This window comes from Clinocottus analis, unplaced genomic scaffold (assembly GCF_023055335.1).
Source record: "Clinocottus analis isolate CAN_PGR_092001 unplaced genomic scaffold, fCliAna1.0.p SCAF_19, whole genome shotgun sequence".
In the NCBI taxonomy this organism is placed as follows: domain Eukaryota; kingdom Metazoa; phylum Chordata; class Actinopteri; order Perciformes; family Cottidae; genus Clinocottus; species Clinocottus analis.
In genome coordinates, this window is record NW_027175920.1 from 297514 (window position 1) to 324533 (window position 27020).

Genomic DNA, 27020 nt, shown 5'->3' on the forward strand with positions numbered 1-27020 from the left:
TGTTCCAATACACGCAGCGCTGGCGCCACATGGCCCCCGACAGGTTGACTGTGGTACTACAGCTTTATTTAGCGTCTTAATTGGTTTTATGACTGTGAATTTACTGCACTTTATAATACTATTGACAAATAACTTTTCTTACTATGGATTGTTCCTAATCTATTATGTTATATATATTTTTAATACTTTTGATTTCTTCAAAAATAAGATATAAAAAAAGAAAAAAGCACAAAAAGTGCAAGAATTTGTTTTATGATTTAAACTAATTCCCGTTTTCTTAAATGTTGCAGATACACATTCATAAATAAAACGACGGTCTAATTGAGAAGATAACATTCCACTAACCAAATATGACCGTGTTCGCTTTTGTTTTGAAAAACCACGACCCAGCGGAAGTAAACAGTAATCACGTTACAACCCGGAAGTATTGCCTCTTTTCTTCTCCTTCCTCTGATTAACGTTTGAACAGACGAGAATGAGCGATTTATCTCGCGAAGAAACGATTAAACGCGGCTCCGCTGCCACCGCCCAGCCTTCAGGGGCCGTATTTGTGTCTTAATCGTCGGCGGCTTGGAGGCGCAAGAGGCGGCCGCGTGTGAGCAAGCAACGCCCCGATGCCCGAAAAACACCGTCGCTCTGTTTACAAATCTGCTGGGAGAAAGTGTTTCCCCGCAGTGTGTCGTTAGATAACCGTGTGTGTGTTTTTAGAGACGAAGAATATATACAACAACAACACAAACATGGCTGAACTGCATGTTGTGGAGCAGAGCGGCACCGGAACCATCGAGCAGCCCGAGCACCGCGATGTTCGCGGGTCGCTTCGCTTGGCTTCGCCCACTCTGATGGTGCCGCCGCGGAGCAGCCAGCTCAGCCCCGGCGGCGGCGGGGGGTCGAGCCCCGGCGGCGGACGCTCGGTGTTCGGCTTCCCGGCGAAGAGCAACCCGAGCTCCCCGTCGTCTGAGCCGGTGGAGAAGCCCGGTTCGCGCTGGGTTCGCCTGAACGTCGGCGGGACTTACTTCATCACGACCAAACAGACGCTGTGTCGCGACCCCAAGTCCTTCCTGTTCCGCCTGTGTCAGGAAGACCCCGACCTGGACTCCGACAAGGTGAGCACCGACGTCACCTGTTCGTATTGTCTGATTGTAAATGACGTAAATAGTTCAACAAAATACATCAATAAAGGGAGAATAAAGTATTATTACTGTCCATTATATGTTCTAAAATACATCAACAAAGTACTATTATTCTCCATTATCTCTTACTTACTTCGATTTTGTTGATTTTAGTTGTTTATTATGTTTAATATTCCATTTTATTCAATCAAATGTATATTCTGTAAAGTAATATTAATGTCCAGTATCCCTTATTTACTTCTATTTAGTTCTTTTCCGTTGTTTATTATGTTTATTATATTATTATATTCAGTCAAATGCATGTTCTATAAAGATTTTACATATATAATGTGCATTTGAAAGTCTACCATCATTAGAATCGGAGGGTTTTTTTATCACCTCGGGTAAATGTGTACAAGTCACAGTTAGTCCTGTAAACAAACACAACATAATATGAGTCTGGAAACTTGGTTTAAAGTCATGAAGATTTGGTTTAAAGTCATGGAAATCCATTGGTCAACAACTCCTTCCCTCTTGTTCCCCTGCAGGACGAGACCGGGGCCTACCTGATCGACAGGGACCCCACGTACTTCGGCCCCATCCTCAACTACCTCCGGCACGGGAAGCTGATCATGGATAAGAACCTGGCGGAGGACGGTGAGAACCCATCACCCTCTTTTACCTTCACGCACATCTCGAGCGCCTCGGTTTAAACGCGTCTCTCTCGCCAGGTGTCCTGGAGGAAGCCGAGTTCTACAACATCGCGTCTCTGGTGCGGCTGGTGAAGGAGCGGATACGGGACAACGAGAACCGGACGTCTCAGGTACAGAGGACGGACGGATCCGTAACGTTCTCCGAGCGCGATTGCAGAGTGTTTGATCTCCCTCTCTGTCGCCCTCAGGGTCCCGTGAAGCATGTGTACCGGGTGCTGCAGTGCCAAGAGGAGGAGCTCACACAGATGGTCTCCACCATGTCGGACGGCTGGAAGTTTGAGCAGGTGCAGAAGACGCCTCCTTTCCTTATCTGGGTCATGTTTTAGTTCGTTTGTTCTTGTCGTTGGAGGAGCTGGAGCCGTGAAGAGGAAAATAATGAATAGAAACTTGACCCAGGACGTTAATATTTCCTCTCTCCTGCGTGTTTTCCTCCCTCAGCTCATCAGTATCGGCTCCTCTTATAACTACGGCAACGAGGACCAGGCAGAGTTCCTCTGCGTAGTTTCCCGGGAACTCAACAACTCCACCAACGGCATCGTCATCGAGCCCACCGAGAAGGCCAAGGTGAGCCGCAGCGCCGCATGCGGAATTATCCGCCCTGAAAAATAGTTTGATTTTAATATCTACAGTAACGTAAAAGTCGGGTTACGAGCCGCTCCGACCTTCTGTGGGCGTCTCCTCTGTAGCAAGCTAGCGCTGCTGCTAGCTCCCCACAGTACCAAGCTAGCGCTGCTGCTAGCTCTTCTAACGAGACGTCTCGTTTCCTCCTGTCCTCTCAGATCCTTCAGGAGCGAGGCTCGCGGATGTGAAGAGCCGGACATCACTTCACCGACGACAAAGAAACCAAACGAAACAATAACGCGGAACATTTTCTCCCGTTTTCATCGAGTTTACCCTCCGACCATCATCGCCTTCATCGACGCCATCATCATCATCAAGGCCTCCTCCTCCGGTGTGCCTTTCCACTGCGTGGGCTACCCAACGTCTGCTTCAACTCCACACCGGCCTTCCTCCTCCTCGTCCTCCTCCTCTTCCTCCTCGGAGTACAAAAGGGATTACAAGTGAGCGGCGTCCATCGAAGCGGCATCTTTTCCTTCTGATGGTCAGCGTCACTGCGGTGCTGACAGACGCCCAGCACAGAGCTGCTCCCGATCATCATCGTCATCATCATCATCGTCATCGTCATCATCATCGCTTTTACATTTGGCTTCGTCGACTCAGCAGAAATCTCCTCAGGACTCTCAAACGGACGTAAAGGAAACGAACGACTTTAACCTGAACCGGCTGACGGAGGGAACGCCCCTCCCCCTTATCCTCTCTCTCTGAACTCCCAGAATCCTCGGCGAGATGTCCGAGGCGGGCAGCCGCACAACAAACGCAGCCCAGAGAGGAGAGGAGTCCAAATCGCTCTCTTTGAGCCGGCCGGATGCAGTTTCCTCTTTTCGAAAACACCTTAAAGAAGCGACGAACCTTCTTTCAGCCGTCCTGAAATCTCATCATCATCCTCTTCCTCCTCCTCCTCTTCCTCTGTTTCCTGCTCATGGACCCCTCCTCCACTCTGACAAGTTCAGATATTGTCTCGCGCAAAACAACGGACTCAAAAAAAGACTGTGTACAGTTTGTGGAGGCATGTGAGGAACATATATGAATCTATATACAGGCTACACGATGACTTATATGAAAATGGTGAAATTACTGATTTCTGTATCATAGTCGTCGTATATTTACATCTTCTCCCGGTGGGGGAGTCGTCTATTTATGACGGGAGGGAAAGAAATATCACTTTTCATAACAGGATTCCCCCGAAAGGATTCCCCCCTGTCCCCGGGCTCACAGGTGTGTGTGTGTGTGTGTGTGTGTGTGTGTGTGTGTGTGCAGTGCCTCTCTGCTTACTGATTTCCACGACTGAAATATCACAACGCTTCTTTTTGTTGTTGTCGTTCTCTTCAGCTGCACGTTTTTATGTAGTGTTAAAAAAAAAAAAAAACGGGGAGAAAAAAAATGGTTTTCTCTTCGATATCCTGCTTTTCGCATATCTAAAAATTGTAATCCGAGGAAGAGGAAACGCGTCGCGTCGCTCGGGCCGCGGACTCGAACCCCCCCGACCTCGCCGCCGCCGCCGCCTCGCGCCCCGCAGCACCTTGTAGCAACTTAAAAAGAAAAAAGACAACCTGAGCTCACGTCGGCGCCGAGATTCACAGACTGCAAGCGAACCTGCCGCCTTTTTTATATTCCCGGTTATGACGTCGTTTCCGTCGTGAAAACATTCTCGATCATCAGCACCGGCTCTCTGCTCCGAACCGTCAGGCTGAAAGTGTTCAAGGGGAAGTTTTTATTTCATATTTATCCAAAAATGCACTTAAAACTGAATTTGCTGCTGTTTGAAATGTGCATTTCCTGTAAAACCATGAAGATAGATTTGTGTCTTTTTTACCCGAGCAAATTTATTGTTTAAGAAAAAGGCTCTCCAAAAAAAATTTACTCTAAAAAAAACGTGCGCTCTCATTTCAAAAAGTTACAAGTTGAGTTTTTTTTTTTTTTGAGAGCCTTTTTTTTTTTTTTTTTTGAGAGCAAATTTCTTTTTGAGAGCGTTTTTAAAAAAAAAAAATTTTTTATAAGAGCAAGTTTTTTTTTGAGAGCCAACTTTTTCTTTTGGAGCAAATTTTAGTTTTGAGTGTTTTTTTTCTTTTTTGTATTAGAGCAATTTTTTAATTTAGAGCAAAGATTTGGAGATAATTTACTTACAAACAAGAAATTTGTTCGGGTGCAGAAGACACATCTTCCTTCCTGTGAAACGTCCAGAAGCTGAAGTCAAATCACAGATTTTAATGCAGCTGAAGGCGTCTCCTTGAGCTCCGGAGAGGAAAATGTGACTTTTTTTATATATATATGTTTTTACAATATTTATAATATTACAATCGAGGCATTTGAGACTGAACTATTAATCTGTTTAAAGAGAAACTAATCCGTAAAATCCTCATCGGCTGCACATTCGACTGCGAGGCTGCAAACAAGGATTCTTTTCATGCGTGAGGATTATTTTATTTTAAAAAGTGAATCGAGTCATAAAACAGTGGAAAAAGTTCCCAGAGCTCACGGTGACGTCTTCAAACTGCTCTTCCTTCCACAAAGTCAAAAATATGAAACTCACGTTGACATAAATCACAGAGAGAAGCTGGAACCAGTGAGTTTTAATAGTTAGTCGTTCCACATATCAGAGAATCCCACCGGACGCTAAATCCCTGAAACTTAGAAGAAAAGGCGAAGCAAAAAAAATGAAGCGCGCGCGAGCGTCTGATCCTTCAACACATTTCTTTGTATAAAGAACACATTATGCAGTTCAGTTATATCACGCATGAACAAAAAGAGAAACTGCTCCTGTGAACTCTTCATCGACTTCTTCCTCTTCTTCCTCGTGCACTTTGAGTCAGAAAGAAAGAAAAGCAAACGTCTCACTGCCTTGTTGTTTCTCCAGGCCTTTCGGTTTGTTTCTTGCAAAGCACCTTGGGTATTGTTTCCCCTTCGTGTGTGTGTGTGTGCGTGTGTGTGTCCAGTGTTGTGCCTTTTTGACCCGTGTTGTGCTCTCTCTTCTCTCTCTCTCTCTCTGTGTATCACACGGGCTCTCTCGTCCCAGAGAGAGGGCTGCAGGCTTCCTCCTGGAGGTGAAGCGCGTTTCCTGTTGTTTTTTTTTTTAACGACGCCGACAAACTGAAACCTGCCAGCTGCTTTTTCTTCTTCTTCTGTTTGTCCGCGGCGTTTGCTTTCATCCTCGTGAACCTCCAGCTTGTGATCAGGAATCGAGTCGCCCCTTTGAGTTCTTGTCTTCTTCTTCTTGAGTTGCATGCTGGGGCCCCTGTGGGGCCCTTCTGGGGCCCCCTTCTCTTTTTAAGCGTCACCTCCCTCTTAAAGCACTTACGGGCTCTCCTTCGGGGTCCTGCTTCGATCCGGTTGCTTCTGGCTCAACGGTTCCCAAACGGAGAGTTTAAAAAAATAATAATAATTTTGTGTTGCGTTCGCGGCCCCCAGAAAATTAAACACTAACGAGACGGGAAAAAAAACAAAAGTGTGAAAGAAAATACAGTTTTCAACTCCGCGAGACAGCTTGAAAGCTGTTTATCGGCGCGTCCGTGTATTAACAAACAATATTTATCAGCTGCTCGTGAACTTGATTTAGATTTAAAGTGTTACGATGTCGTGTAAGGGCCATGAGATTACAGCGCTAACGCTGGTTTCATGTTAAGATTTAACAAATATTGTTTTCTGTTCACACTTTAAAGACGATGAGCAAAAGGTCCATGACGCAATTCAATTATTTAAATATGTATTTTATTAAACTCGTCTTTTTGGGAACCTCTGGCCGCTAAAGGGCCGTCGAAACGTTTTGAATCAAAAAGATCTTTTGACCGTTTTTTGTTTTTTTAACTTTCACCCGCACTAGTTAGTCAAACAGATTATGTGCAATTGTAACAAATCTGCAACAAAAAAAAATACAAATATAAATAAATATATATATATATACATGTTGTTCGGGCACGTGAAACCACGAGAGCATGCGTTGTTCTAGAGATTATGACGTGTACTGGATTGTGTCTGACCTCCGTGTTGGTGCAAAGTGTATGTGATGCATGGTGAGGGGGCGTGGCTATGTGGGGGCGTGGCTCCGTGGTGTGGGGGGCGTGGCTCCGCGGTCAGTAGGTGTAGATTCACGTCCTCCGCCTCACACGACGTGTTTTTCTTGGTTGTTTTTGTATCCTCGTCACGTCGGTTTTCAATAGCTTTCGAACAAAAAAAGAAAAGATTCAACTTCCTGTTTGATTGCAGGCCCCGCCCCCCTCCTCTCTCCATCGCTCCGCCCCCTCCTCCGCTTTTGAAGCATTTACTCAAAAGAAAGATTTAGTTTAGTTTTTTTAATCCATGGATCCTGTTGCCAGTTACTCTGTAAACACTCTGCATGCGTTTGTGGACGCGCACCACGTGTCCTCTCGTCTAGAGGTATTGAAATGTCGCCTATTAAGCGTTTCTTTGTGTTCATTTATCAACAGTATTGATGTCAAATGTGAATATCGTCAACGGAGACTGTGGAGAAAAAAAACAAAATTTGGAAGCAAATCTTTTTTTTTGTTGTCTTGACTGTTTGTTTGACTTTTATTTATTTTATATTTTTGAGAATTTTGTCTACAAAAGTTGTCGTTTCTTTTTACATGTGACGATTTTAACGAAACCCTCGGCCTGGTTTTTAATCATAAAATGTGTCTGTGTTTTAAACAAAAGTGACTTTGTTTGTGTGCTTCTGTTGAAGAAAAACATGTTTTTACTATCGGGAAGGAAATAAAGAAAGATGTAGAAAGTTTTATAACTTAAACAACAAAACGCCTATTGATCCTCTTAAAGGGCCGGCGCGCCTGAACGTCACGCTGCTCGTCCTCAGAGACGTCGGCCTCCACTTTATATTTTATTTCTGCTGCTGGAAACGATAAATAATGATGTGAAGGAACCTAACAGATATAATGAACCTTAACCAATAAAACCAAAACATAATAAAGACGTCAAGCGGATAGTTTAAGTGGTTTAAATGAGGTTAATACTCAAGTAAAGTAGAAATACATAAAGATTTGACCAAAGTACAGTCGCCTACTAGAGTAAATGTACTTAGTTACATCCCACGACTGCTAGGTAGCAATAATGGAAGTACTTAAAGTACCCTGAATGTGTACTTCAGTACACTACAAGAGCTAGTATACTGCTTTTATAGCTTAATCTAAAATACAACTTCAGAAATACTTACTGTATTTATATATTGTGCAATTCTAGATCTAGTAAAAAAAAATACAATCTTCAAAATAAAGTAAAATAAAACTATGAATTTGATTAATTGATTAAAAAGTACAATCTCCAAAATGTATCATCTTAAAATAGCAGTACTCCAATACTAGAGCCAGTATACTGCTGGGTAGTTAAAATACAACTTCATAAATACTTATTTTATTCATTTATAACTTCAACTGTAGAGGAGTAAAACACACAATGTCCTAAATAAAGTAAAGTAAAACTACACGTTTGACCTCCCTGAGTAAATACACATAGTCACATCTTCATCACTGCCAAGTAGCAGACATAGAAATACTCCATAAAGTACCGTAAACGTGTGCACAGTACTACTCCACCCTGAAGACGCGTTCAGGGCCCCCCGGCAGCAGCAGCTCTCTCCCCGGGTGTCCTCCTCCCCCGTGGCCGGTGCGCGGTGCAGCAGGGCCGGGGCCCGCGCGGCAGCAGCACCCCCTCTCCCCGCCTCCCTCCCCCGCGTCAGAGCCCTCCCATCCCGGCTGCGTCAGTCTCCTCCCCCCGGTGGGCGGACCGGCAGCTGGAGCGCGACGAGGCGGAGCAGCTCCCCGGTACCGACCCGCAGTGCTCGAGGAGACGAAACGAGGGGGAAGCTGGAGGACCACACGCAACAAGAAAAAACAAAAAAAGGTATTTTTTTTTATTTTAAGCATTGATGTATGATATGGACTCATGACGTCACGGGAGACATTGATGCCTCTTTGTCCCGAAAGTGCCGCTCCGGGGGCGCGCGAGGCGGATGCGCAGAAAAACAAACGTGCTTTTTTAATTAAAGAGAGTTAAAGGGAGGAGGCTGCGATGGAGCCGCAGCTACACGCGCGAAACCAGCCGAGAACAGCGCGAGTCGCCACGTGGATGTGTGTCACAGTTGTGTAGTTTTGTGTTTCATTTCACTGCTGATGAGTTTGTGTAGTTTTGAGGCCGCAGGAAGGACCAGCTGCTCAGCATCATCAGGGACAGGCTCCAGGAACATTTACTAACACCACACACCAGGACACACGCAGCAAAACACACACCGTGGAGTTGTTTCAGCCTCTTGACTTGTGTTGTTCAACTTGTGTCTGTCATCCAGGGTCTTTTTGTGTCATTTTGTGATTTTTTTTGTTGTTGTTTTGTGTCTTTTCTTCAGACTTTTGAGTCTATCTGGAGTTTTTTTTTATTTTTACCTTTTTTGGTTGTATTGTACCTCTTTGTAGTCATTTTGTGTAGTTCTGTGTCTTCCTTAAGTTATTTTGAGTCTCTTTGTCGTCATCACTTTTTCACTTTGTTGTAACTGTAACTTCCTGTTTGGTACGTGTTGCTTTGTAATCATTTTGTGTCTGTCGTCTTTTGGCCTCTCATTGTGGTCATTTTGTGTCTGTTTGTTGTTCGTTTTGTGTCTCTTCCTGGTTGGTATGAGTCAGTTGTCTGTAATCATATTGTGTCTCTTTGTCATCTTTTTGTGTCTCTTTGTGATTGTTTTGTGTGTCTTTGTGGTCCTTTTGTGTCTCCTTGTTTGCTATGAGTCTGGTTGTAATCATATTGTGTCTCTTTGGCATCTTTTGGCCTCTCTTTGTAGTTGTTTTGTGTCTCTTTGTAGTTGTTTTGTGTCTCTTTGTCATTGTTTTGTGTCTCTTTGTGGTTGTTTCGTGTCTCTTTGTGGTTGTTTTGTGTCTCTTTGTCATTGTTTTGTGTCTCTTTGATTGTTTTGTGTCTTTTTGTGATTGTTTTGTGTCTCTTTGTGGTTGTTTCGTGTCTCTTTCCTGGTTGAGTCTGTAATCTTCTTCTGCTCTTTGGTGTATTTTGGCTTCTCCTTGTGGTCATTGTGTGTCACTTCCTGGTTGGTAGCAGTCTCTTTGGGGGGGTGGTGACTCTTTCAGGCCCTCAGGAGGTAAAAAACAGGTCTTCTTGACTCAGTGGATCAGATTACTGAGATTTCTGAGGAGCCAGGGGAAAAGCAAATGTCTGGAATGAATAATGTAAACGTAAATGATGTTGCTAAGCTGCTCCCCATAGTTGCTTGTTTGCAAATAGGTGTCGACTGTGTGTTCTCTGAGTGATAAGCACTGGACGCCTGAGCAAATACCTCCTCCGTATCCAGAGGGCCGAGCATGTGATCTGCTGTTTTGTCACTTTTAGGTTTAATCGTCTTAAGTTCTGCTGATGTGAAACTTGAGCCAAAAAGCATCTGTAAAATATTGCGTTGACATTAGCTACCGTTAGCTCGGAGCTGTGTCTCCAGAGAGCGCGCCGCTGCGGACATCTGGAAGATAGATTCAGAGTCTTGTGGTGGTGGGAACTCCAGCGGCGCCGTCGCACAGAGGTCCTTTCATTCTGGAGGGTTTTTACAAGTGGGCGTCCGGCTCGCGGTTGCCAGGTTGGGATCCACACGGCACACTCTGACCTACAAACAGGGATTAGTTTAATCCCAGATTAGTTCTTATGAAAGTTCAACAATTCATCTGGGTTTTAAGTGAGTGAACCCAGAGCTCTGATGCACAGTTTCTCCAAGTTTGAACCAAAATTAACAGGTTAACAATGCTTCCTTGATGGCCTCCAGTTTCTACAAAACACCACTAGAAGATTGGAGATCTGGTTTCCTGCTATACTGGTTCATGTGGTCATTAGGTTGTCAATACCATTAGGGTACATCCTCTAGGGAATACGCATGTCTGTGTCCAATAGTTGTTGAGATATTTTACTCAAAACTTGACCTGGTGATCATTAAAGTCATTAGGATCCATCCTCTGGGGAACATGAATGTCTGTGTCCAATAGCTCTTGAGATAATTCACTTAAAACTACGTCGAGGGATCAGTGGGGTCCACCCTGTGGGGACCATGAATGTCCTCTCACGGGCCGCTCTGCACAACCTGATGCATGGTTTCCCTCCTGTTGTCGTAGCCGTCCCTGAAGGTCGCAGCAGCTACAGTGACATGGGCAGCAGAGGTCGTTCAACGCCGCGCAGAGACGACGCCGGAGCCTCCCCCGAACCGCGGAGCAGAAAATGACTCGGGCGAATGGAACCGGAGGGTCGAGCGCCGCCGCCACCGCGGCGGAGAAAGTTCACGAGGAGGCCGATGACCTGGACGCCGAGGACGGGATGCGGGGGGGCGACTGCCGAGACTCCTCCTCCTCCTCGGCGGGCGTGGCGGCGGCGGCGGCGGGCGCAGTCGAGGCTCCGGACGGCGGTTGGGGCTGGGTGGTGCTGGCCGCCACCATCGTAGTCCTGGCTCTGACGCTGGCCTTCCCAGCATGCATCGGGATCTTCTACAACGACCTGCAGAACGAGTTCGACGCCACCAACAGCGAGACCTCCTGGGTGCCCTCCATCATGACCTCGGCGCTGCACGCAGGAGGTAAAGCCGTTTTTCTTTTCTGCACGTCATACAGCAAACGGGGGGGAAGCTTATGCGAATTTTGAGTCCCAGCATGCATCTGTGGCACAATGTGTTGCCATGAAAAAAAGTATTTTTTCCATTTTTGAAGCGAACAACACCATTTTTTGACCCTTGATTTCGTCTTATTGTCATTTTAGTTTTTTCTCTTCATAGTCGTTTTGTGTCTTTTTATTGGTTGTTTTGTATCTTGTGACTCTTTCTGGGGTTATTTTTTAGCTTTTTTTGTTGTATTGTACCTCTTTGTAGTCTTTTTTTGTGTAGTTTAATGTCTTTCTTTAGTTAAATATATAATTGAAGCTCGGGCTGGAACATAGATCAATAATACATGGCATACGCGTTGCTATTTTTGAAAGGCTGCACTTCAGTGAAGTGATGTATTTATGTTTACTTGTTTTTCACAGATTGTGTTAATAGTAAACCCGACAGTATCATCAGAATGAACCTGCAGCAGCGGCGCATGTTGTGTTCGCATCGACATTACACCGCTGTGATAAAGAGTCGATAGAAAAGATGTTATCAAGAAGGTCACGACGGAGACGTGATGCTTTTTCTTCTTCTTCCAGTACGTAGATTTAAATGGTGGAGAAAAAGGAAAACTACCAAATGCACTGAATCACTTAAATAATGAGTGTCAGGTGTATGAACTCAAAGGTGCGCTGGTCCTTTTATCAGAGCACAAGTCCTGTGTGAGCGGCTCAAAGGAGGACTTCCTTCCTCATTCTTCTGTTGCGTAACGAGCGTGAAACAGGGAGCAGTCGGGACAGAAGCTCACGGTGACGGCCTTCATTATTTATATGTATTGGTCATTTCATGTTCTGAGTGCAAAGCAGAATGTGGAGGTTCTTTATTTGTAGCTGCTACTGCAAGAGAGAGTTCCTCTGAAAGCGTGTGCAAACAGTGGGGAGGCGACTTTCACAGGATATCAAACCCTCAGACACACAAACCAGAAGGAATGCTGTTAGTGCCGCCCTGTCAGCCGGTCCTGGAGTTTCTTTATGTTCGAAGGATTAAAAACAGGTTTTTTTAGATGAAAGTGGATATCTGGTGGAGGGATAGATCCAAATAATAAGGTTTTCTTTATTTATTTTAACGGTTTTCAAAGGTGGAAAATCCCCCGCTGCTGTTTACGGAGAAAGTGTTATCAGATTGTTCTAATGGAGTTCCTCTTCCTCTGTTTGCCTTCAGCTGTGAAACACAGTAATAAATCATTATTATGTTTAGAGACGAGCGGCCTCATGTTCACGTTACCGTGTGAAGCTCTGAGGCTGCAGACAGACTGACAGAAATGACCTTAAAAACATTTTAATATATTATATAATATTTATATACACACTTATTAATCCCCTACCCCTACTGTGTGTGAGCAAGTGAGAAAGAATGTGTGTGTTAATGTGTGTGTGAATGTGTGTTTGTACTGCTGTCAAAGTGAGGACCATCGCAGGTTTTTAACCTTTGGAGTGAGGACCAAAATGCAAAGTGAGGACAGTGTGTGTGTGTGTGTGTGTGTGTGTGTGTGTGTGTGTGTGTGTGTGTGTGTGCGTGTGCGTGTGTGTATTCGTACCTTTATTTTCCAGCTTCGTTGTCCTCGTTCCTTTTTGTTATTTCTATTAGTAAAGCAAACAGTCAGGTTCCTTGTTTATGTGCAAATATTTGGTCATTAAAGGAGATTCAGGATCCTTTATCTCCTTCATCTCCTGTGGTGAAACAACAAGCCCATAATATAATTAAATGTGCCATGAAGTCTGTGTTATTGACATGTACTTTAATTACTACAACGTTTTTCTGAGAACTAAGATGGCCGTCATGACTGCAACATTCTTTGTTGACCACAAACATCACGCGTGTTCATATGGGATCAAATAAGTGTTTCTCTCTCTCTTTTGCCATTGACTTCCATTCATATGTGTAGGTCCATTGGAAGAGGAGACCAGCTCACACTTTGCACCTTTTCAATGAACTCAGAAAGAGTTTGTTTTGGTCTTTTCACTTTACGAAAAGTAAAATACAGAGTTATTTAATTTGCTGCTTTCAGAGCAAAGTGACGGCCGCCCTCATGGTTTCTGCAGACATGACTGCTTCTGATCTGAGGAATCTTCTCCGAGCTGAAGTGAAATGTGACGAGCGTCTCCAGTTAATCTCTTTAAAGCTGCAGACGGGACTTGAAACAAAGCAGAAAATGTTTCCAATGATTCGTCTTTTATCCTCAAAGTAACTTTAGCAAACGGAGGCTCAGGTTTCATCCCCACCTTCACCTCGCAGCGCTGCTGCTCAGCTGCAGGGGGCGGCGGCCTTCGTGACCTTTCACCTCCTTCACAGATTGAAGTGCTCAAGGCGCTCTGAGGCCACACACACACACACACACACACATACACACACACACACACACACACACACACACACACACACACACACACATTCATCCCTGAGGCAACGCAGCAAATGTTCACGCTACAGAATCAGAGCTGTTTGAGCCGGCACAAGTGCCACGCATCGGTTACACACCTTGTGCACACACACACACACACACACACACACACACAAAAGGTGAGCTACAGAGCAAATATATGTTCAGTCACGCTGGTCCAGATTACAGCTGTGTGCTGGAGGATCAGAACGTGTGTGTGTGTGTTTGCACTGCTATTAACGTGAGGACCATTTGAAGTTTTTAACCTTTGAAGTGAGGACCCCATGCAATGTGGGGACATTTAGGCAATGTGTGTGTGTGTGTGTGTGTGTGTGTGTGTGTGTGTTCAGACTCTTACTCTAACGTTTCATCCTTAGGTCCCCTGTGCAGCGTGCTGGTGGAGCGACTTGGTTGCCGGACAACAGTCATGTTGGGCGGTGTCCTGAGCGGGCTGGGAATGGCCGCCAGCTCCTTCAGCCAGTCGGTGGTGCAGCTCTACATCACCGCCGGGGTCATCACAGGTCAGCAAGCTGGTTCTTCCTCTGGAAGTATGAAGTTATTTGAAGCCTCTCCGCTGCGTCTGGACGTGCGGTCCACAGACACGATGCCGCTCTCTGAATGTCTCCTTTCGTGGTCACAGGTCTGGGTTTCTGCTTCAGCTTCCAGCCCGCGGTGACGATCCTCGGTCACTACTTTGTGCGCCGCCGCGCCTTCGCCAACGCCATGTCGTCCACGGGCACGGCGCTGGGCCTGTGCACGCTGCCCTTCCTGGGCAACTACCTGCACACGGAGCTGGGCTGGAGGGGCAGCTTCCTGGTCCTGGGCGCCGTGCTGCTCAACTGCTGCGTGTGCGGCGCCGTGATGAGGCCCCTGGCGGCCCCCGAGCGCCGGGGCCCGCCGCTGATGAACCACGGGCCGCCGCCCGAGGTGGATGAGATCGGCAAGAAGGAGGAAGGTGGCCGGATGAGACGGTTCTGTAGTCGCCTGGTGGCCTCGCTGAGCAAACACATGGCCTTCGACCAGCTGCGCCACAACCCGCGCTACTGCGCGCTCGCCGTGGGCATCACCTGGATGATGCTGGGCTTCGTGGTGCCGCTGGTGTACCTGGTGCCCTACGCCACGGCCCACGGCATGGACCAGAGCCGCGCTGCGATGCTGCTCTCCATCCTGGGCCTGGTGAACATCGTGGTGCGGCCGCCCTTCGGCATCATCTTCAGCATGCCCTGGTTCAAGGAGCGCCACGTGTACGTCTTCGCCGGCGCGCTGCTGGTCAACGGGCTCAGCAACAGCATCTGCTGCGTCGGGCCCGGCTTCCCCGTGCTGGCGGCCTACGTGACCATCTACGGGCTCTCCATGAGCGTGGTGGGCTCCCTGATGTTCACCGTGCTCATGGACGTGGTGGAGATGAGGCGCTTCCCCTCGGCGCTGGGCCTGCTCGCCATCATGGAGAGCGTCACGCTGCTCGTCGGGCCTCCGCTGGCAGGTATTAATAGAAGGGATCTGTGGTGGAAGACATCAACAAAACCAGTAAAAAGACCATCTTACTTAATATTAATATACTGCAGTTAGTGTACAGGAAATTAATTAACTTCTCTGTTGTTTTTGCAAACACCCAGGAGCATATTAATATACTGCCAAGAATGTGTCGCTGCTCTGGGTTCTGTTGCGTAAACACTGTGGATGCCCTGCACCCTTTTGCACATAACAGTCACATAACACCGCTCTCCCTGCTTGCTTTGGATAATATTTGGCTTTGAGCGTTGTATAGAAGTCTATGCTTCATGTGTTAAACCTGCTTTCTCTCTCCTGACCACCAGGGGATGTCTCTGGTTGTATAGAAGTCTATAAACATGACTGTACTCCTCTCTCGATGTGTTGAACTCTAGTTTAAAGGCTCTTGTGTGTGGCTCGTGTCCGTAGAGGCTCAGAGACTCTTGTGTGCGGTCTGGTGACCTTCACAGTGTGTGTCTGTGTGTGTGCTCTGGTGCTCGTGTTTCTGCTCGTGTGTGTTACGTGAACGGTGAAATTACAGGAATAGAAAGCTCGGGGCCTTTTAATAACACAACGTTCTCAGCCCCGTCTCAGGTGACAGTTACTCTCCGTCGTGTTTAGACAGCCGAGCGTGAAACCACAAGCCACAACAAAGTCTAAACAGTCTGATGGGTTTGCTCCTCCGTGGGATCACACACACAACTGGAGCAAAGTTCCCTGGTTGATGGTTGTGCAGCGACTAGCAGACTCACTGATTCCCAAAGGTTTGGGGACCTGATTGCTTCAGCTGAAGGAATGTGTACATTTTTGAACGCTTGCATGTTTCCACCAGCTGGGACAATTTAAGCCCGAGATGTTTGGTCCCCTCTGGCTTAATTTGAAACTATTTTCACAAGTCAAATATTCTAAGAAGTCATTAATATTCTGCTTGACTCAGATTTGTCTGACGACCTCTTGGGAACTGCTGCTCTGACAGTTAATTGGAGTTTAATTAATCTGCAATTAACTCTCTATTTTTGCTCAATTAAATACCAATGTACTTAGTTGTTGAACTTTATGTAAAAAATGTTACATTAAAAAAGGAACAGTTTTCATAAGATCTCAAAAAACAAAGCACATAAAAATAATAGCAATATTTTTTAAAAAATGTAAAAAAAAATTCAATTAAAATTGGAGAAAAAAATGAATTAAGAAATTTAAAAAAAAAAATTAAAATAATTAATAAAAATGAAGAATTTTTTTAAATGAAAAAAAAATAATAAAAAAAATAAAAAAAAGTTAAATGTTTAATTTAGAAATTAAAAAAAATAAATCATATTGTTAATTGAAAATGTAAAACCAGAAATGAACCTGAATCTAACGGTTTCTCCTCGTCGCTGCAGGCGTCCTGATCGACAGGACGGGTCAGTACTTCCACGTCTTCTTCGCCTGCAGTGTCATCGTCGCCTCCTCCGCCGTCTTCCTCATGGTGGCGTTCTACTGGCTGGACGCCAGGGACAGGAAGTTGTCAAAGCGGGGTCAAGCGTCCGCGCCGCCCGAACCGACGAGGCCTTCAGTGGACCTGGCTCCCGACTGTCAGTACCGCAGCGTCCCCACAGAGGGCGACAAAGACAAGGACAAGGCCAACGGGGCGGAGAACGCCAGCAGCATCTGAGCGCCTCTCACACACTCTGGGAACGAGTCAGATCCAACATACCAAAATGAAAAGACGTGCACTTACAGGATTGTACTATTTATTGCCAAAATGCTGCTGATCGTATTTCATATTCTGATCAAGCCAAGTTACACACTCACTACTTCTATTGATTTAAACCCATTATTAAAGGAGCAATTGAAAACAAGCTTATAGTGGTTGTCCTGAAATAACCCAACAGAAATAGCAACGGGTGAAACCCTAGTGAGTAGGAAGTCACATCAAGTTATACACTAAGAGTTAAAGTTTACGTCTGGTTTTTTTCGTTATTTTCCCGAGCTGCCTTGCCTCAAATGTGCAGTGTGCAAAACAAATGAGTTTTCATGTATCGGGGATGTTACAGTCGGCCTTCAATGGGTCCTAAACAGCAGGATGTGTAGTAAATGACGGTGTTATGTCGTCTTAAATATCTTTAAAGTGTTAAAGATGTATTTTCCGCGTGTTGTTGAGACATTGAACGCAGCACGCTGAACACATTACATCACCCAATGTGTTTGTGTCCACTGTTCAAGATGAACACACGTCCTTTATGAGTAGATTTATTATTCATTTTTTAAAGTGTTTCTCACGCTTCTCATTCCTGAATGAAACAGTGCCTTTTTTGTTGTGAAAGCGGTGCATTTTAAGAGCACCGGATTAAAGCCGAGCCCTTTTCAGGAGGACGGGAGACGATGATTTCACGTTGCCAGCAGGACGGACGGCTTCAGAGTCACTGAGGAGTTTTATGACGTTTACCTTCAGTCACCTTTAAAAGGTTTCATGCGACAGACGCATCGTTCAATCCGGTTCAAGGCAGACGAGACGGAAAAATACCGTAAAGTCGCCTCGATAAGAGAATGTAATTTTTTGAATGGGATTGTCTTGATTTGGGCGAAATTATATCTTTTTTTTCAAATAAAGCTTTTATTTATACATTATTATCAGGGGAAAATAAATGATTGAATATTAAAGTGGTCTTTTTTTAGTTTTTTGTGTGAATCCAATCCAACCTAAATTAGCTCCACGCTTACAAGCTGCAACATTACAGCGATAAACACATTCACACATCAATACTTACAATCCAATAGTATTCAGATCCTTTACTTGATTAAAAGTAATAATATTACAGGGTAGAAATACTATGTTACAAATAAAATACCTGCATTTAATCTACTTAAGTAAAAGTAACAAAGTAACCGCATCAAATATATAATTTAAGTATCAAAAGCATCATTATAATATATATCACATTACTGGAAGTATTGTTGCAGCGATGTTTCATCTTAACTTTTATAATACATCCTATTTGTTGATTATGTTTTATATCATTCATTTGGAGAGTAGTAACTGATGTTTTAAACAAATGCAGTGCAACAAAGCAGCACTTACAAGTACCTCAAAACTATACTCAAGTAGAGTTTAATTATTTCCATCACTGCTTAAAAATATTTATTTTTCTTTATTGCTTCATTTTGTACTTTAAATGTTGCATTTTTACTAAAGTAAAAATGTTAAACGTAGGACTTGCATGTGAGTGTATTAGTGATAAAAATATACATTTTATGAATGAACTTCAAAATAAAACAGACCACATGCAAACTGTTTCAAGAAAACATGTAATTTCCATTGTGTGAATACTTAAACCTAATTGATACAAACACCCTCTGAAGGTAGTCTACCTCTTTTTTTCAAAATCAGTCATCTCATTCATTTAGTGAAAAGTATTAATGCGTCTGTTTTTATAGAAGTATCACGTTCACCGGAAGTGTGCTCTTATTTTGAAGAATTTTCCAACACGCTCCTACTGTAATGCCTATATACGCTCTTACCGTAATGTACCTATATGCGCTCTTAGCGTAATGTGTCTATATACGCTCTTACCGTAATGTACCTATATACGCTCTTACCGTAATGTGTCTATATACGCTCTTACCGTAATGTACCTATATGCGCTCTTAGCGTAATGTGTCTATATACGCTCTTACCGTAATGTACCTATATGCGCTCTTAGCGTAATGTGTCTATATACGCTCTTACCGTAATGTACCTATATGCGCTCTTACAGTAATGTGTCTATATACGCTCTTACCGTAATGCCTGGTATACACGCGCACGCCGTGCTGCTCGGCTGCCGTCTGAAAGTGAAAGTAAAAGTCAGCTTGCTAACCGTGGACGGATCGGAGGAGGAAAAACGCACCGTAAGGTCCTGAAATTACTGTTTATAGCCTCAACTACATGGCCGTATTATCATGCGAGGTGTTTAGTTTAAAGCCTACGAAGCAACGCGGGACGGAAGCGACCGAAACGAAGTTATTAACAAGTGCTGTAAAAGTAAAAGACCCTATAGCTAGCTACAGTTACGTCACGTATCAAAACGCACATTTCCACACCAGACTACTAACAGAAAAGACGAGATTTAATCTGCGCGTTGCGTCACCTGTTGCTGTTTTTACTCTGGCGCTGTGTTTGAAGTGCAACTGTGAAGTACTTGTATGTTTTATGCTAACGGCACTTTATACTTCTACTTCAGTACAGTATTTAAGTACATGTACTTCCTAAATACAGTACTTGAGTACATATATTCCCCAAGTACAGTATTTGACTACATGTACTCCCTAAACACAGTAATTGGTACATGTACTTCCGAAATACAGTACTTGAGTACATGTACTCCCTGAATACAGTACTTGAGTACATGTACCTGCTAAACACAGTACTTGGTACATATTCTACCGAAGTACATGTTCACCCCAAGTACTATGATTGCAGAACTATAATCATACTTTTACTTGTATTGTTTAGTAAATGTTTGTATTAATGTTATTTATTGTATCATCAGAAGCCCACAATATAACACACCAAAAATACCACTGCAGTCGTGAAACATGTATGAACATCACTTCTCACATAAATAGATATGATATATAATATTAATGTAGTGCTAGTTAGTACAACAAAACATCAAAACTGAACCTAAATCCATTGATAAGCTGTACTCCATGTCCCTCCTTCACTAAACTAACAGAGAGGTTGGTTCCTTTGTCAGATTCGACCTCCTGCAGTCTCGTAACAATGGTGGGCGTGGCCGCGCGTGGCCTCTTCATCCTCCTCTTCGACGCGGCGCTGCGTTTGGGTCTCTGGGCCGGGCTGGTGCAGCTGCAGTGGTCCGGCGGCGGCGGGCTGGCGGGCGCGTGGGCCTTCGCGGCCGCGAAGTGGGCCGCGCTCCACCTTTTCACCTCCGCGCTGACGGGCGGAGGAGAGCCGCCGCAGGCCGCGCTCCGCAGGCTGGCGGCGCTCCTCTGCCTCCTGTCGCCCGCGCTGGAAAGCGGGCGCGTCCTGGTGACCCCGGGGCCGCACGCCGGACCGCCCCCCGACCTCCGTGCGCTGCTCGAGGGCCCCGCGGCTGCCGCACTGGCCTGCGTGGTCTGGGAGAAGTTCCTCTGTGGCGGATCACCGGTCGCCAAACTGGACGCTGGGCGGCTGCTCGTGAGGATGCTGAAATACTTTAAACCGGACACTTTTTACCTGATCGCAGCTTTCAGTTTCCTCCTCTTAGGGGTCGTCTGTAAGTGAAAGATGAACATGCATCATATCTTATATGAATCACTGATGTCACACAAATGCATGTTAATTATTTCCTGTACTCCTCACGTGATTCATCCATCTCTCCTGACAGGCGACACGTTCATCCCTTGGTACCAGGGGAAGGTCATCGATATGCTCGGAGGTCAAGTGCTTCAAACCGGCTTCTGTTATGCAATTGGACAGCTGGCGCTTGTCTCTCTTGGAAGGTAATGAAGTGAAACTGTTTGTGTTTTACGACGAACACCGAAACAATTTACTAATCGCCTGTCTTTTTTAAATTTGTACGTCTCTTTCTTCACAGCTCTCTGTTCTCTGGCATAAGAGGAGGCATATTCATGTGCACGCTGGCCCGACTGAACAAGAGGCTGAAGCGGCTGCTGTTTCACACGCTCCTGCAGCAGGAAGTGCACTTCTTTGAGGAGAACAACCCGGGTGAGAGCAACATGCGAGGAGTCAAGGACTCAAAGATCATTCATTGATCCGTGACAAACAAATTTCCCCTACCTATACCTACTTACCTACCTAATTACTTACCGACTTACCTACCTTCATACTTACTTACCTACACCTTCCTTCCTACCTACCTACTTACCTACCGACCTACCTACCTACCTACCTACTTACTTACCTACTTACCTACCTAGACCTTCCTTCCTTCCTACCTACCTATTTCGTTGCACAACCTTGTGACCTCTACCCAGAATGCTCTTCAACGTGGCCTCCCTCCTCTTCCAGGAGGCCTCTCGTCCCGCCTCCACTCGGACGTGGACCGGATGGGTCGCACGGTGGCGCTGAACGCCAACGCGGTGGTTCGCAGCACGTTCAAGAGCGGCCTCATGCTCACGGTGATGTCCAGCCTGTCCTGGGAGCTCACGCTGCTCACCTGCCTGGAGATGCCGCTCTCGGCCGTCTTGCAGAATAAATACATCTCCTTGTCTAAGGTAGGTGTGACGGGACCGACTGCAGACGGTGGCTTTACTGGTGTTTTGTTTGTTTTAGTCGCGACATTTTTAGTCATTTTAAAGTGTCGGTTCGTCTGCGCGTCAGTGTTCAGGATGACGTCAGTGTTCAGAGCATTCTGCTCTTGGCTTCTCTGGCTTTCAGCCTCCAATAAGACAGTTTCATACTGTTCATCACTGTTATCACAGGTTCATAAAGACGGCTGAATGTGCTGCTCTACGTCACCACTAGGTGGAGCTCCAATGCATCACTAAAACACAGACGTGATGCTTGTGCACGTGCACTCTGACCGTCTGTCTCCTTTTAAGGGCGCATCAGGGAGCGACAGCGGCCGATGCAAGAGAAAAATAACGCACACACGTCTTCAGGGTGAAATTTAATGCTGCGAAATCCAAAAATCAAAGCTCTTATCTGTTGCTTCCACCCTTGCAGTCGCCCCAACATGCATTGCTTTCAGCTGAAAATGTTGCCCCAAAAAGGATGTTCTCATCCTCGTCCAGAACATCTTCTACACTCCTGCTTTTGGTTTTTACTTTGTCGACACAATGAAACTCACAGCGGGTTCAGGAAGGTTTGCTTTAGAGCGGCATCGAGACCTCGGTAGTCGAAGGGTTTTGTTCCCTTCAATGGAAACTCACAGGACTCCTGTCTCCCGTCTTTGGCGACCAGGACCTGAAAGAGCAGATCCAGGACTGCCACGCGCAGAACAAAGAGCTGGCTCTGCAGACCTTCAGCGGGATCCGCACGGTGCGCAGCTTCAACGCGGAGAAAGAAGAGCTGAGGAGGTACAGCGCGGCTGTGGAGCACATGTGCGCCGTGAAGACGCGAACGGGAATCTACAGCGCCGTCTTCCTCTTGATACGGAGGGTAAGACGACAGAGGAGCTCATCGCCACCTGGAAAAGAATATGAAAAATGTGTGGAAAGCAAATTAGGGACGATAGAAATCTAAGAAAAATAAGCACAGTCAGTAAAAACAGGCAATAACTTCCACTGTTTTGGTCAAATTTCTTATTTACAAGGTTTATGATGTAGTCATAATTATAAAATATTAAGTCCTAATTTCAGTCTGGTCAAGTCAGAATTGTGATGTTCCATATAAAAAATTAGTCCAACTCATTAAGTCAAAATTACGAGTAAATAATTTAAAACTATAAGATCACAAATGTAGTAGTGTTAGGCTTTAACTTAATTAGTACAAATTATGAGATACTCTGTTAAAATGTTGATTTTTTTATCCAGTAATTGTGACTGAGAAAGTTAAATTTGTATATTTTCTTATTTTTATATTTCTTGCATTTTTTAAAATTTTTTGCATATTTTTATGATTTTGCACATTTTTCATCGTCTTTTCAAACATTTCATCAATTTTCTTTTTTTCCTGGTGGGACCGGTCCTCAGACCTGCTGCTCCAATAATGTAAAAAAAAAGTTTCTGTTGTTGTTGTTGTTGTTGTTGTTGAGTTAACCTGGATGTGGGTGACCCCCCTGCAGCTGGTGAGTCTGGGCCTGAAGGTCCTCATGCTGGTTCAGGCCCGCGCCCTCATCTCCTCGGGCCGCCTCAGCATTGGGAGTCTCGTCTCCTTCTTCTTGTACCAGAAGCCGATGACCAACAACCTGAAGGTGAGCGGCGCCACACACACACACACACACACACACACACACACACACACACACACAGAGTTAAGTTAGCTCCGCCCACTGTTGACGAGGACTTACCTGTCGTCGTCGCAGGAGATCCTGTATTGCTACGGAGAGACGCTGTCCACGGTGGGCGTCATCTCCAAAGTCTTCAGTTATCTGGACAGAGAGCCGAAGCGCCAGCAGGACGGCCGGCTGGCCCCCGAGAAGCTGGAGGGAAGAATTGTTTTCCGGGACGTCACCTTCACGTATCCCTCCGCCACCGAGGGCAAACCGGCTCTGAAGGTAACGGACTCGCGCACCGAGGGGTCCTACTTTGTGTCTGGAGCGGCTCCAGCTTTAATCTGATTCCTGGTTCTCCGCAGTCCGTCTCCATGGAGCTCCGGCCGGGGAAGATGACGGCGCTGGTGGGGCCCTCCGGCAGCGGGAAGAGTTCCTGTGTCAGCCTCCTGAAGCGTCTGTACGAGCCTCAGGGGGGGCAGATCCTGCTGGACGGGGAACCGCTGCACCGATACCAACACAAATACCTCCAGCAACAGGTGAGCTAAGTTGGAGAAGCTAGAAGTTGTAGAAGCTAGAAGTTGAAGAAGCTAGAAGTTGAAGAAGCTAAAAGTTGGAGAAGCTAGAAGTTGGAGAAGCTAGAAGTTGGAGAAGCTAGAAGTTGGAGAAGCTAGAAGTTGAAGAAGCTAGAAGTTGAAGAAGCTAGAAGTTGAAGAAGCTAGAAGTTGAAGAAGCTAGAAGTTGGAGAAGCTAAAAGTTGGAGAAGCTGGTTGGAGAAATAATTTATTTGCACCTCCTTAAATTCCAAAACAGCAACACCATTGTGTGTTTCCTCTCGTGTGTCTAGATGGCGCTGGTGTCCCAGAATCCCGAGCTGTTTTCTGGTTCGCTGAGGTACAACCTGGCGTACGGCCTGCAGGGCTGCAGCGCCGAGAAAGTGGAGGAAGCCGCGAAGAAAACCAACGCAGACGACTTCATCTCTGAAATGGAGAACGGATACGACACGGGTACGGATGAGGGGAGGGATGGATATACAGATTATGGATGGATATACAGATTATGGATGGATATACAGATTATGACATTTAATAATTAACACTGTTCATGCTACAGTTACTGGTTCCTGTTGTTTTGTCTATTTAGGGTGAAGTTAACTGTCTAATGACGTTTTGTTGATGTTGTTATTGTCCATTTAATGCCACTGAGGTGCTTTTGTGTTGTTCTAGTGTTGTCGTAGTGCTCTTCTCGTGTGTGTGTTTGTAGGGCAGAGACGTGGGGAACGGGATTTTTACTGAAGTAAATAATCAAGCTAATCTCACGTCAAACTTGTAGGTTAAACTCAAACCAGAACAGCTGCTTTAATGACACCAAAGATACACACGAGTCTGTAAATGTACAACAGAAACTAGTCTTATATATTTCACATAATAAAGATATATCTTATCTTATCTTAACATTTTATTTAATATGAAACGCTGACGTTCATTCTGTTCTTTTTTATGATGAGAGGAAATTAAAAGAATGAGAGGAAAACAGTTTTGGGAACACAGGTGTAGCGGGTGGTATCTCCGAAATGATTGACCGAGAAATTCTGACTGAGATTTGTTTTTTTAATCATCCGATTAATCGTTTTTTCCTTGTCAGACGTCGGGGAAAGCGGCGGCGCGCTGTCGGAAGGACAGAAGCAGAGCGTCGCCGTCATCAGAGCGCTGGTCCGAGAGCCGCAGGTCATCCTGCTGGACGAGGCCACCAGCAAACTGGACGTGGACTCGCAGCACGCCGTGAGTACTGTACCACCAGGGGGCGACTCCTCTGGTTGTATAGAAGTCTATGCTTCATGTGTTAAAGCTGCATTCTCTCTCCTGACCACCAGGGGGCGACTCCTCTGGTTGTATAGAAGTCTATGCTTCGTGTGTTAAAGCTGCATTCTCTCTCCTGACCACCAGGGGGCGACTCCTCTGGTTGTATAGAAGTCTATGCTTCGTGTGTTAAAGCTGCATTCTCTCTCCTGACCACCAGGGGGCGACTCCTCTGGTTGTATAGAAGTCTATGCTTCATGTGTTAAAGCTGCAAGGCTACGAAGTGATTGTTCTGGTTGCTTTATGAAGTCTAAAGACTTCTTCTTCTTCTTCCCCTCTGTCGGGCCTCAGGTGCTGCGGGAGGTTCTGGCTTGCGGCCGCACCGTCCTGGTTGTGACTCACCAGCTGGCGACGGTGGAGGAGGCGGATCACATCGTCTTCCTGGAGGAGGGAAGGGTGGTGGAGGAAGGCTCGCACCGAGAACTCATGGCCAAGAGGGGGCGCTACCATCGCCTGAAGGAGGAGCTGTTCTCTCAACCCAGTCAATGAACTTCTACCACTTGCTTTTGGTTAGGAATAAAGCTTTACGTGAGAAGAAAGATAGAATTATGTACCGTATATATATATATATATATATATATATATATATATATATATATATATATATATATATATATATATATATATATATATCAGGGCTGGGCAAGTTAACGCGTTAATATCGCAATAACTTTTCAATCAATTAACGGCGTTAATTATTTGATCATGCGTTAACTGCATTTAAAAAATAATAATAATAAAATTTGGGCGGGGGTTTTACTTTGAAGGCGAATAATTTTGGTCCACCCTTGCACTTCCGTAGCATTACCGGACTATTTGCCGACTTAAGCCCGACGTTAAAGCACGTATTGTTCTGTAGTTTCTGTCCTCAACGAGCAGCGCGCGAGCGAGTGGCCTCTCAAAGCGGTCAGACTACCTGCAGCTCGCGCTGCGAGCTCAGCGGACCCGGATTGAAACATGAATCACGCAAAGCCGCCGCTGACACCTGTCAGCTGTCCTTCACATCTCCACCTCTTCAACCAGACGTCAGTGCTCTTGTTCAAGACAACACACACTGGACTTTTCTCACTGAGGAAGAAAAAATGAACTGAAAACATGAAAAGCACTTACTGCTTCTGTATAAAGTGAATTAATTGCTGGTCTTTAACATCTTTAAGGTAAGAAACAGACTGAACATGGCCCAAAGAAGGAGTGGTTTGTCCCTCACAGGAACCCTTACTACTGAACAGTACCTGTTCAAAAAAAAAGAAAACATATTTATAAACTGTATATGTATGTATGTTAACTTGTTGTTGCTCCAGAGTGCTGTTATATTGTTCTGGTAACATTACTTTAAAATAAAAGCTGCAATACACTATTGTTTTACTTTATTGTTGAATTTGGCGCATAATGCGATTAATCGCAATTAATCGCCGAAAAATCATGCGATTAATCGCGATTCATTTTTTTCAGGTTTGTCCAGCCCTAATATATATATATATATATATATATATATATATATATATATATATATATATATATTTATATATTAATATGTTGTCACCAATATTTAAAAAAAAAATTCCACCATGGATTTAGATGCTTACATGTGTATTTTGTACTTTAACATAAGTAAAATGTTCATTTGTAACCTGCATTTAAATAAAATCTTTTTTTTATTTCAGCATTTGAATTGTATGATTTATGACAATAACCACAATAAAATAAGAGGCTCTTGCTTCTAATTATGCCATTTTTTAATGTTGCTATATGTACTGAATATGTTTGCCTCAATGAAACACATTAAACATAATGTAAATATGGCACACTGACTAAAAAGACAATTTAAAAGAGGCCCACTATATTAAACTAGTTTAAAACCTGTTCAGCCTTTTTTATATCAGGTCACAAGGTACAAATCAAGAAAAGAAACATGGTATAAATCCTCAAAAGAGCATGCTAGGTATTGATTAAACATATAAATCAAGGCTTCGGTAATATAATCCCCATGTAGAACCTTTAAACACAACGCAAACATTAACAGGATTAAGGGATAGGGTGAGGGCTTTAAGGACACAAAGCACTGCAGCTGTAAAATCTGAATCCTTTTTTGCCAACTAAGGTTACATATACAAGGACTTTGTCCTGGTGAGCGGTGCAAAAACACTCAACAAAACATTTGATGCTGAACACGAAACAGTGTAAATAAAGATGGAGCGTGGATATTCACCATTGGGAGTATTCAGAGATGAGCAATGTTTCTGTTACTTGTGTTCAAAATACGTATTTCAGTTACTGTGAGTATTTTGTCATTTGTATTTGACAGAGCCTGGCTAACTGAACTATATTATCTGCCAGTAATTGATACGGCATTATGACATTCACA

At 44.8% G+C, this 27020-nt stretch overlaps 3 protein-coding genes across 4 annotated transcripts; all 3 read left to right on the top strand.

Annotated features, from left to right (window-relative positions):
* Positions 1-425: 425 nt before the first annotated feature.
* On the top strand, positions 426-4360 carry kctd2 (potassium channel tetramerization domain containing 2). Of its 2 annotated transcripts, XM_068582870.1 has the most exons (6): positions 426-1106; positions 1661-1769; positions 1844-1935; positions 2014-2109; positions 2264-2389; positions 2605-4360. In XM_068582870.1, exons 1-6 carry the CDS (start codon positions 741-743, stop codon positions 2632-2634), a joined length of 819 nt encoding a protein of 272 aa, XP_068438971.1. In that variant the 5' UTR covers positions 426-740; the 3' UTR covers positions 2635-4360. The 2 variants fall into 2 exon arrangements, with proteins under 2 accessions (XP_068438971.1, XP_068438970.1); XM_068582869.1 differs by having other exon boundaries at positions 1844-2109.
* A 3852-nt stretch (positions 4361-8212) lies between these two features.
* Positions 8213-17576, top strand: slc16a5a (solute carrier family 16 member 5a). The gene is made up of 5 exons (XM_068582843.1): positions 8213-8296; positions 10549-11003; positions 13827-13970; positions 14090-14932; positions 16323-17576. The coding sequence occupies exons 2-5, from the start codon at positions 10652-10654 to the stop codon at positions 16592-16594; spliced, it is 1611 nt and encodes a 536-aa protein (XP_068438944.1). The 5' UTR covers positions 8213-8296; positions 10549-10651; the 3' UTR covers positions 16595-17576.
* A 1177-nt stretch (positions 17577-18753) lies between these two features.
* On the top strand, positions 18754-25211 carry tap2t (transporter associated with antigen processing, subunit type t, teleost specific). Its single transcript, XM_068582841.1, has 12 exons — positions 18754-18815; positions 19659-20177; positions 20289-20403; positions 20499-20629; positions 20933-21138; positions 21827-22024; positions 22650-22778; positions 22890-23081; positions 23162-23335; positions 23644-23803; positions 24441-24577; positions 24947-25211. Exons 2-12 carry the CDS (start codon positions 19685-19687, stop codon positions 25142-25144), a joined length of 2133 nt encoding a protein of 710 aa, XP_068438942.1. The 5' UTR covers positions 18754-18815; positions 19659-19684; the 3' UTR covers positions 25145-25211.
* The last annotated feature ends 1809 nt before the right edge of the window (positions 25212-27020 follow it).